General features: G+C 39.4%; 2 protein-coding genes across 2 annotated transcripts; both read right to left on the reverse strand.

Moving 5' to 3' along the window:
• Positions 1 to 2,416: 2,416 nt before the first annotated feature.
• LOC126635205 (uncharacterized) lies at positions 2,417 to 7,239 on the reverse strand. The gene is made up of 3 exons (XM_050306231.1): positions 6,940 to 7,239; positions 6,273 to 6,727; positions 2,417 to 2,929 (listed from the first exon to the last, which is right to left on the reverse strand). The coding sequence occupies exons 1-3, from the start codon at positions 7,237 to 7,239 to the stop codon at positions 2,650 to 2,652; spliced, it is 1,035 nt and encodes a 344-aa protein (XP_050162188.1). The 3' UTR covers positions 2,417 to 2,649.
• LOC126635204 (uncharacterized) lies at positions 3,768 to 6,243 on the reverse strand. Its single transcript, XM_050306230.1, has one exon. It carries the CDS (start codon positions 4,938 to 4,940, stop codon positions 3,867 to 3,869), a length of 1,074 nt encoding a protein of 357 aa, XP_050162187.1. The 5' UTR covers positions 4,941 to 6,243; the 3' UTR covers positions 3,768 to 3,866.
• Positions 7,240 to 11,479: the final 4,240 nt, after the last annotated feature.

An 11,479-nucleotide genomic window follows, 5' to 3' on the forward strand; every position in this document is an offset into this window, starting at 1 on the left:
TGGGAAAACTCCTCCCAAGCCCTAAATCTTGGGATAAAGAGGCAGGAAAAGAGGGACACGAGGTTGGATCCATCCCAATGGGAAGAACTTCCAGGCCTTGGGGATATTTTTCCATGGAAAAAAACCAGTTGATAAAACTCCAGAAATCCCTGAAATCCCAGGGAAAAGTGGGAAGTTGGGAATAATTTCACTCTTCCAAGAGTTAAGAAGCTCAGGAGCTTCCCAAGGGAATTATTTTGGGATATTTCAGCTGGATTTTCCAGCTTTTTCTCCAGTTTTTCCACCTCAAAACTCCTCAGTTCCATCCCTGGTACTCCAGGGAAAAACTCCCTCTGGAAAAATCCCTGGCACTACATGGAAAAATCCTTGGAAAAAAATTCCTGGTGTTACAGGGAGAAAACTCTGTCAGTCCATGGGAAAAATCTTTGGCATTATGTGGGAAAAATCCCTGGAAAAAAATTCCTGGAACTACAGGGAAAAATCCCTGGCATTCCATTGGAAAAAACTTTGACACTACAGGGAAAAATCCTAGGAAAAATCCCTGTTATTCCAGGGAAAAATCCCTGGCACTATGTGGGAAAATCCATGGAAAAAATTTCTGGCACTACAGAAAAAAATCCCTGGAAAAATCCCTGTTACTACCTGGAAAAATCCCTGAGACTATGAGGGAAAAATCCCTGGAAAAATCCCTGTTACTACATGGGAAAATCCCTGGCACTATGAGGGAAAAATCCCTGGAAAAATCCCTGTTACTACATGGAAAAATCCCTGAGACTATGAGGGAAAAATCCCTGGAAAAATCCTCAAGAATTACCTGGAAAAATCCCTGGCACTCCAGGGAAAAATCCCTGGAAAAAATCTCAAGAACTACATGGAAAAATTCCTGGCATTATGAGGGAAAAATCCCTGGAAAAATCCCTGTAACTACATGGAAAAATCCCTGAGACTATGAGGGAAAAATCCCTGTTACTACCTGGAAAAATCCCTGACACTATGAGGGAAAATCCCTGGAAAAATCCCGGAATAACCGGGAAAACTCGGGAAAAACCCAGCCCTGAGTGGAAAAACCCCCTTGGCCAATTCCCTCCCAAATCCCAGTGGGAATTCCCGAGGTCTGGAATTACCTGGGGGCGGGAGGGGCCACCCAGGGGGTTGTTGAGGAGCTCAAAGACAGGGAAAAATCCCTGGAAAAAAATCCCTGGCACTGCAGGGAAAAATCCCTGGAAAAATCCCTGTTACTACCTGGAAAAATCCCTGAGACTGAGGGAAAAATCCCTGGAAAAATCCCTGTTACTACATGGAAAAATCCCTGAGACTATGAGGGAAAAATCCCTGTTACTACAGGGAAAAATTCCTGAGACTGAGGGAAAATCCCTGGCAATGCAGGGAAAAATCCCTGGTACTATGTGGGAAAATCCCTGGAAAAATCCCTGTTACTATGAGGGAAAAATCCCTGGAAAAAATCTCTGTCACTACCTGGAAAAATCCCTGAGACTATGAGGGAAAATCCCTGGAAAAATTCCTGTTACTACAGGGAAAAATCCCTGAGACTATGAGGGAAAATCCCTGGAAAAATCCCGGAATAACCGGGAAAACTCGGAAAAAACCCAGCCCTGAGTGGAAAAACCCCCTTGCCCAATTCCCTCCCAAATCCCAGTGGGAATTCCCGAGGTCTGGAATTACCTGGGGGCGGGAGGAGCCGCCCAGGGGGTTGTTGAGGAGCTCAAAGACAGGGAAAAATCCCTGGGGAAAAATCCCTGGCACTGCAGGGAAAAATCCCTGGAACTACAGGGAAAAATTCATGGAAAAATTTCTGGCACTATGAGGGAAAAATCCCTGAGACTATGATGGAAATACCTGGAAAAATCCCTGGCACTATGAGGGAAAAATCCCTGGAAAATCTACTGACATGAGGAAAAATTCCTGAGACTATGAGGGAAAATCCCTGGAAAAATCCCGGAATAACTGGGAAAACTCGGGAAAAACCCAGCCCTGAGTGGAAAAACCCCCTTGCCCAATTCCCTCCCAAATCCCAGTGGGAATTCCCGAGGTCTGGAATTACCTGGGGGCGGGAGGAGCCTCCCAAGGGGTTGTTGAGGAGCTCAAAGACAGGAAAAATCCTGGGGAAAAATCCCTGGCACTATGAGGGAAAAATCCCTGGAAAAATCCTGTACTACATGGAAAAATCCCTGGGACTATGAGGAAAATCCCTGGAAAAATCCTCTGAGACTATGAGGGAAAAATCCCTGGGAAAAATCTCTAGCACTATGAGGGAAAAATTCCTGAGACTATGAGGGAAAATCCCTGGAAAAATCCCGGAATAACCGGGAAAACTCGGGAAAAACCCAACCCTGAGAGCGGGAACCCCTTTCCCACCTTCCCTCCCAAATCCCAGTGGGAATTCCCGAGGTCTGGAATTACCTGGGGGCGGGAGGAGCCTCCCAAGGGGCCGTTGAGGCGCTCGTAGACAGGGAAAAATCCCTGGGGAAAAATCCCTGGCACTGCAGGGAAAAATCCCTGGCACTATGAGGGAAAATCCCTGGAAAAATCCCTGTTACTACAGGGAAAAATCCCTGACACTATGAGGGAAAAATCCCTGGAAAAATCCCTGGCACTATGAGGGAAAAATCCCTGGAAAAATCTCTGGCACTATGAGGGAAAAATTCCTGAGACTATGAGGGAAAATCCCTGGAAAAATCCCAGAATAACCGGGAAAACTCGGGAAAAACCCAGCCCTGAGTGGAAAAACCCCCTTGGCCAATTCCCTCCCAAATCCCAGTGGGAATTCCCGAGGTCTGGAATTACCTGGGGGCGGGAGGAGCCTCCCAAGGGGCCGTTGAGGCGCTCGTAGAACCTGCGCTCGGCATCGTCGTATTTGTGCTTCTCCAACCACACCTTGTCGTGCAGGAAATGATCCAGAGCCATTTTCCTGGGAAAAACAGAGCCAGGAGTCAGGAAAAACAAGGATGGGAAGCGGGGAAGGTTCCCTGGGAATGTTTTCCGGGCCCAAGGCATGGTGGGAAAGGGTTTATTTAAAGGTTGAGGATAAAGAGGATTAAGGAGCGGTGACCTGGTCTGGTTTTGTTCCCGAAAAAAAAGCTTTCCAGGGATTTTAGGGGGTGGGAGAGGGGATTTGGGAGTTGGGAGTTTGGCCTGGGGGGTGGGAATTTTTACAGGGAATGACAGGGATTTTTCACAGGGAATGACAGGGATTTTCCCCATGGAATGACAAGGATTTATTTACAGGGAATGACAAGGATTTTTCCCTGTAGTGACAGGGATTTTTCCCATGGAATGAAAGGATTTTTATCCATGGAATGACAGGGATTTTTCCCAGGGAATGACAGGGATTTTTCCAGTGGAATGACAGGGATTTTTCCCTGTGAGTGTCAGAGATTTTCCCCATGGAATTACAAGGATTTTCCCCATGGAATGACAGGGATTTTTCCCGTGGAATGAGAGGGATTTTTCCCATGGAACAACAGAGATTTTCCCCATGGAATGAGAGGGATTTTTCTCCATGGAATGAGAGGGATTTTTCCCATGGAATGAGAGGGATTTTTCCCATGGATTGAGAGGGATTTTTCCCATGGAATGACAGGGATTTTTCCCATGGAATGACAGGGATTTTCCCCATGGAATGAGAGGAATTTTTCCACATGGAATGACAGGGATTTTTCCCAGTGGAATGATGAGGGATTTTTCACCATGGAATGAGAGGGATTTTTCCCAGGGAATGACAGGGATTTTTCCCAGTGGAATGACAGGGATTTTTCCCATGGAATGACAGGGATTTTCCCCATGGAATGACAGGGATTTTTCACAGGGAATGACAGGAATTTTCCCCATGGAATGACAGGGATTTTTCACAGGGAATGATGGGGATTTTCACAGGGAATGAGAGGGATTTTTCCCAGGGAATTACAGGGATTTTTCCCATGGAATGACAGGGATTTTTCCCGTGGAATGAGAGGGATTTTCCCCATGGAATTACAAGGATTTTCCCCATGGAATGAGAGGGATTTTTCCCAGGGAATGAGAGGGATTTTTCCCAGGGAATTACAGGGATTTTTCCCATGGAATGAGAAGGATTTTTCCCATGGAATGAGAAGGATTTTTCCCATGGAATGAGAAGGATTTTTCTCCATGGAATGAGAGGATTTTTTCCATGGAATGACAGGGATTTTTCCAGTGGAATGAAAGGGACTTTTCCCTGTAGTGTCAGGGGGCTTTCCCATGGAATGAGAGGGATTTTTCCCAGGGAATGAGAAGGATTTTTCACATGGAATGAGAGGGATCTTTCCCATGGAATGACAGGGATTTTTCCCTGTAGTGTCAGAGATTTTCCCCATGGAATGAGAGTGATTTTTCCCATGGAATGAGAGGGATTTTTCCCAGGGAATGAGAGGGATTTTTCCCATGGAATGACAGGGATTTTTCCCAGGGAATGACAGGGATTTTTCCATGGAATGAGAGGGATTTTTCCCAGGGAATGAGAGGGATTTTTCACAGGGAATGACAGAGATTTTCGCCATGGAATGAGAAGGATTTTCCCATGGAATGAGAGGGATTTTCCCCATGGAATGAGAGGGATTTTTCCCTGTAGTGTCAGAGATTTTCCCCATGGAATTACAAGGATTTTCCCCATGGAATGACAGGGATTTTTCACAGGGAATGACAGGGATTTTTCCCTGTAGTGTCAGAGATTTTCCCCATGGAATTACAAGGATTTTTCCCATGGAATGACAGGGATTTTTCACAAGGAATGAGAGGGATTTTTCCCATGGAATGACAGGGATTTTTCCGGGGAAAACCCCAAGTTGCTCCCACTCTGGAGCTTGTGGAGAATTCCAAGGGAAGGGGAATGTGAAATTGTGGAATGGTTTGGGTGGAAAGGGATGGGAAGGGTTTGTAATTCCAACCCCATTCCCGCTTTCCATGGATCAGGATGAGCCAAGATCTGTCCAAGCTGGATTTGGACACTTCCAGGCATGGAAAATCCACAATTTCTCCAGGAAAAATTGTGATAATCATCAGGAATATTTGGAAGGGACAGGCCTGGAACTACAGGGAAAAAATTCCTGGAAAAAATCCCTGGCATTGTATGGAAAAAAATCTCTGGCATTACATGGGAAAAGAATGGAAAAATCCCTGGCACTCCATGGAAAAATCCTGATCACTACATGGAAAAAAATCCCTATGGAAAAATCACTACAGGGAAAAAAATCCCTATGGAAAAATCACTACAGGGAAAAAAATCCCTATGGAAAAATGCCTGGAATTCCATGGAAAAAAAATCCTTGTCACTACATGGAAAAATCATGGAAAAATCCCTGTCCCTACATGGGAAAAATGCCTGGAATTCCATGGGAAAACCAGGATAAAGCAGCCCCAGTGGGATTTTTAAGGAGCAGCTTCCAGAGGGGGCTGGATTTGAAGGGAAATGGGAAGAGGGGATGGGATGAGGTTTGAATTCCAGCTGGGAATGGGGATGGAGCCAGGATTGGAGCAGGTGGAAAACAGGGATGGAGCAGCACAAGGAAAACCATCCCAGGATCAGGTTCCATCCCAAATCATCCCAAATCCCAGAGTTTTCCAAGAAAACGCTGCCAGGGAAGCCAAGAGATGAATAAAAGGTTGATGCTCCAAGAACTCTTTTTTTCCTGGGAATCTCAGCTCTATCCCAGCACCAGCCTTTGGAGAGGATCCCAAAGCATTCCCAAAGGAATCCTTCCCTAAATTCATCTCCAAACCTTCTTCCAGCTGGGAATGCCGCTCAGTTGGACATGGAATGAGGGGATGGAAAGGAGGAAGGTCTTGAATCCATGGAAAACAAAAAAAAAAAAGGGAGGGAGCACCAGCCTTTGGAGAGGATCCCAAAAATCCCCTGGAATGTTACAACCTTTTCCCTCCGGAACCTGAAGCCCAAAGCTCGTATTCCCAAAGGAATCCTTCCCTAAATTCATCTCCAAACCTTCTTCCAGCTGGGAATGCCGCTCAGTTGGACATGGAATGAGGGGATGGAAAGGAGGAAGGTCCTGAATCCATGGAAAACAAAAAAAAAGGGAGGGAACACCATTCCCAACCTTCATCCACCAGAATCCAATCAGGAGCAGGGAGGGGAAAATTCCCACAAGGAATTCCCGCAAGGAATTCCTCCCGATCTTCTCCACATGCAAAACTCCTTCTGGCTGAATCCCGGGAATTCTTTGCTTGTTCCCACCTCCCTCCTTCCCCTTCCCATCATCCCTTCCAAATAAAACATCTCCTACTTCATTCCCGGAGCCGGGATGGGCGGGGAAGGATTTCCCAAGGGAGATTCCCGAATCCCGGCAGCTCTGGAAGCTTCCATGGAAAAAAAACGGGATTCAGCTCTGTCGTAGGAGAGCTTGTGGAGCCAGATGGATTCACTATCCCGGTGCAGGAAGAAACAAGCCGGGATATCCTCGGGAATTCCGGGAATTTCCTCTCTCTTCCCGCTTTTTTTGGGATTTTCCTGGTCGTTTTCCCGCTGGGAATTCCGGGAGAAAATCCTCTCGTAGAAATTCCTCTCGGCGCTGTCGTACAGGGGCTTTTCCAGCCACGCTTCCGCCGCCACCAGCGCTCCCCAGCTGGGAATCTGCGGCTTCCCGCTCACCGGTGCCCGCTCCGAGCCGGGAAAAGCGGGAATGGCGGAGCTGGGAATGGCAGGAGGGGCAGGGCGGTGCCGTAACCCCGTCCGGCGTTCCTAACCCGGAATTCCAACCGGGGGATGGGATAACCAGGAAAGCGGGAGGCGGGAAAAGTTGGGATTTTTCCATGAACGTTCCCTCGGCTTTATCGAAATCCGGCTTGTTGATCCAAACCCCGTGGATGACGTGGTGGCAGGCGGAAAATTCTCGTGGGACAGCGCGGAACGCTTTGATTTTGGGAATGGCGGGGTTGGATTTCACCCCGAACTCGTCGGGAATTCTTCAGGGATTTGGGACTTCCAGGCGCTTCCCCACTCCAGGAATCCAGGAGTTTTTCCCTGTAAATGTTTTCCGCCCGGTCGTACAAGGGTTTATCGAACCACACACGCTCGGCCGCCATTCCCAGCAGGAATTCCGGGCGGGAATCGCCACCGCTCCGGGATTTGGGAGAGCGCTTCCTTTTCCGTTGTTTCTTCCCATTCCGGGATTTTTTGAGCTCTCCATCCACGGATTCCTCGGGCAGACGCTCGTTGATTTGGGAGGAGCCGCTGGGATCCGCCCGCCGCATTCCTGGGATTTGTGGTTTTCCAAGCAGGTTTTCTCAGGCCGGGCAGGGATTTTTATGGTTCTCATCTTTCCCAAAAAAAATAAAACAAGGGAAGAGGGGACAGAACAAGCACAGCAAAGCGGGAAGTTTTCCTCAGGAAAATCGGGAATATTCATTTTTTTTTTCATCCCATTTTTCCCCCTCTTTCGGGAATTTGAATTCCGAGGAAGCTCAAAATGTTTTTCCCAAAATATCCCGAATTTCTTTCCCAGTGTTTTAAACTTCCCGTTTTGGTTTTTCCACATTAAAAAAACAATTAAAAAAAAAAAATGGGATTTTGAGGAAATCCCTGGGAATTCCCAAGTTTTAAACCATCCAAGTAAAATTTTAAGAGAAAAATTGCTCCCAATTCCGGAGTTTTTCCCGGTTGTTCCCGGTCCAGGGTTGTGTTTTCCCAAGGAAAAGGGTGGTTGATGGAAAAGTGGGATTTTATTTGGGATTAGGAATCCCAAATAGCGGCAAATTCCACTTCTGGTTTTAAATTTAAATTTAAATTTTATTTTTAAGCTTAATTTTTAAACTCAATTTTTAAACTTTACCTTTAAACTCAATTTTTAAACATAATTTTTAATTTTTAAACTTCAAGTTTTAAACTTTAATTTTTAAACTTTCAAATTTTAACCTAATTTTTAATTTAATTTTTAACTTAATTTTTAACTTAATTTTTTAACTTAATTTTAAACCTAATTTTTTAAACTTAATTTTAAACTTCAATTTTTAAGCTCTAATTTTAGGCTCCAATTTTAAACTGTAGTTTTTGAACTTAAATTTTAAACTCAATTTTTAAACTCAATTTTTAAACTTAATTTTAAAATTCAATTTTTAACTTAATTTTTAAGCTTCAATTTTTAAACTTCAATTTTTAAACTTCAATTTTTAAACTTCAATTTTTAAACTTTCAATTTTTAACCTAATTTTTAATTTAATTTTTAATTTAATTTTTAACTTAATTTTTAACTTAATTTTTTAACTTAATTTTAAAACTAATTTTTTAAACTCAATTTTTAAACTTAATTTTAAACTTAATTTTTAAACATAATTTTTAAACTTCCATTTTTAAACTTCCATTTTTAAACACAATTCTTAAACTTAATTTTTAAACTTCAATTTTTAAACTTCCATTTTTAAAACTCAATTTTTAACTTAATTTTAAACACATTTTAAACTTGAATTTTATACTTAAATTTTTATAACTTAATTTTTAAACCTCAATTTTTAAGCTTCAATTTTTAAACTTCAATTTTTAAACCTCAATTTTTAAACTGTATTTTTAAACTTTATTTTTAAACTTTATTTTTAAACTTTATTTTTAAACTTCATTTTTAAACTTCATTTTTAAACTTCATTTTTAAACTTCATTTTTAAACTTCAATTTTTAAACTTCCAATTTTTAAATTGAATTTTAAACTTAATTTTTAAACTTAATTTTTAAATTGAATTTTAAACTTAATTTTTAAACCTCAATTTTTAAACCTCAATTTTTAAACTTAATTTTAAACTTTAATTTTAAACTCAATTTTTAAATTTAAACTTTAATTTTAAAACTTCAATTTTTAAACTTCAATTTTTAAACTTCAATTTTTAAACTTCAATTTTTAAACTTCAATTTTTAAACTTCAATTTTTAAACTTCAATTTTTAAACCTCAACTTTTAAACTTCAATTTTTAAACCTCAATTTTTAAACCTCAATTTTTAAACCTAATTTTTAAATTTAAACTTTAATTTTTAAACCTCAATTTTTAAACTTAATTTTTAAACTTTGATTTTAAACTCAATTTTTAAATTTAAACTTTAATTTTTAAACCTCAATTTTTAAACCTCAATTTTTAAACCTCAATTTTTTCAATATATAAATTATTATAAATCTATTAATATTTAAATAAATAGAAAATATTTCTAATTATAAGCGATTTTTCACAAACCCTTAACACAGAAATTAATAAAAAAATATTCCATTAATATTGAATTATATATAAAATAATTATATATAAATTATACATTTCCAATAAAACATAAAATATTTTAAACTATGAGTCTATAAATATAAAATACAAATAATTAAAATACTATTTAAGTATTAATATTAAATATTAAATAATTAATACCACTAAACCCAGTAAATATAAAATAAAACTAAATTGATAAAAATTAATATAAAATAATCTTTCTAAAAATACAAAACAAAAATTATTTTTTTATTACCAGTTGATTTTCCACCCAAAAAAACCCCTAAAATTGGGGGTTTAATATATTTTTAATTATTTAATATACTTTTTAATTATAGATCATTTTGCATAAACCCCTAAAATATAAATTAATATCATATATTCCATTAATATTGAAATATTTTTAATTATAATAATTTATTTATAATTTATTTATAATAATTTATTTATAATAATTCATTTATAATAATTTATTTATAATAATTTATTTATGTATAATAATTTATTTCTTTATAATAATTAATATAGAAATTATTTTTATTTACAAGTGATTTTTGCACAAGAACTCCTAAAAATCTAAATTACTATTAAAATAACAGTCCTGGAAATATAAAATTAATTAATATAAAATTAATTAAAATATTAAGAGCAACTAAATAAATATATATTTAATAATATACACCTATAATAATAATTTTTAAATTTAAATTAATATTTTTAAATTATTAATAATAATAAATAATAAATAATAATAAAATAATAAATAATTTTAAAAATAATTAAATAATAATACCTATAAATAAAATATAAATAATAATATAATATTTCTACAAATATAAAATAAAAATACATTTTTATTTCCATCTGATTTTCCACTTAAAAAAACCCCTAAAATTTAGGATTTTACACTTATTTTTTTAATTAAAAGTGATTTTTTTCCCTCCAATTTTGAAGCACCCCTAGAATTCCAACCCCCTCATTGAGGAATTCCAGAGGAATTCCCTAGGGAAGAATTCCCAGGAGATTCCCTCCAATCCCACAAATCCAAAGAGCTGAAATTAATTAAAAAAAACCAAAAAAAACCCCCAAAAAACCCCAAAAAACCTGGAAAATCCCAGAATTCCAAGCAAACTCCACCCCATTTTATCCAACAAATCCCCCTCCCTCCGAAATTCCCGGATTTTTCCAGGATTCCCAAAAAAAAACCCCTGACAGAAGGACGGTACTTACTTTTTTTAACTCCTAGGAAAGCATTAAAAAAAACAGGGATAACATCAGAGAAAATTCCCAATTTTTTCAGGAATCACCAGGAACAAGATGCAAATTAATTAATAATTAACCCACTCGTTAATTAACGCATTTAATTCAACAGAACACCCAGGAAATTCCCAGAATTCCATGGAATTCATGGACAAACATCCCCAAAAAAACCCCCCAATTTATTCCCATTTCCAACAGCAAGGAAAAGAACATCACTGTGGTTTCATCCAGAAGGATTTTCCCAATCCCAATCCCGATTTTTGGGCGATTGAAGCCCCCAACCATTCCCAAAAAAAAGATTCCCGCCATTCCCGAGGCGTTTTTTGCTCCCTCAGCAAAAAAAAAAGCGGATTTTTAAGGAATTCAAAGCTTAAAATCGGGAAAAGTGAAGTTTTCTGCTCCGTGTCCGTCGGTTTTCCCGAAATAAACCGGGAAAAAGGGGGTTTTCCACAGTTTTCCACCCCAAAATTCCGCTGGAAGTTTGGGATTCCGAGGTTTTGGGAATGTTTGTTCTTTGCAGGCGCCAAATCCCAGCCTGGAAATTCGGGATGAGAGGTCGGAGATCCAAGAGGGAAACGGGAATAAATCCCAATAAATCCAAATCCAAACATTCCACTCGGTGTTTCCAAGATTTTGCTCCTCTTAAAGTGGTTCTTCCGTTGTTTAATTCCTGAAAATCGGCTCTTTCCCAGTTTTCCTGCTGTTTCCATTCCCTAAAATTCCCGGCTCTGGACACCAGTGGGAATTTTCACCATCCCTTTGGCAAAACTCCCAGGAAAAGGCAATTCCCAACCTTTGTGGATGAGGAAATCAGGGATTTGGGAATTCAGAGGGAAATAAAGACTGGGAATGTGGGGAATTCTCTCCCTCGGGAGAAACGGGATAAGAGTTGGGAATAAACAACTCAGGGGGAGGGAAAATTCCTACCTGAAGGTCAGGGAGAAACAGGAAAACACCTGGAAAAGAAAAACATGGAGAGGGAAGAGTTACAGCC

Source organism: Myiozetetes cayanensis, unplaced genomic scaffold, assembly GCF_022539395.1.
Source record: "Myiozetetes cayanensis isolate MyiCay16 unplaced genomic scaffold, myiCay2020 scf1148, whole genome shotgun sequence".
In the NCBI taxonomy this organism is placed as follows: Eukaryota; Metazoa; Chordata; class Aves; order Passeriformes; family Tyrannidae; genus Myiozetetes; species Myiozetetes cayanensis.

Bases quoted from the DNA above. Each gene is read 5' to 3' on its own strand.
- LOC126635204 (XM_050306230.1), bottom strand. From the start codon at position 4,940: ATGGAAAGCGGGAATGGGGTTGGAATTACAAACCCTTCCCATCCCTTT.
- LOC126635205 (XM_050306231.1), bottom strand. From the start codon at position 7,239: ATGCGGCGGGCGGATCCCAGCGGCTCCTCCCAAATCAACGAGCGTCTG. The intron at 6,728-6,939 runs GTTCGGGGTGAA...ATTCCGGGTTAG, and splicing joins CCCTGAAGAATTCCCGACGA to GAACGCCGGACGGGGTTACG. The intron at 2,930-6,272 runs GTAGGAGATGTT...TGTTTTTCCCAG, and splicing joins ATCCCGGCTCCGGGAATGAA to GAAAATGGCTCTGGATCATT.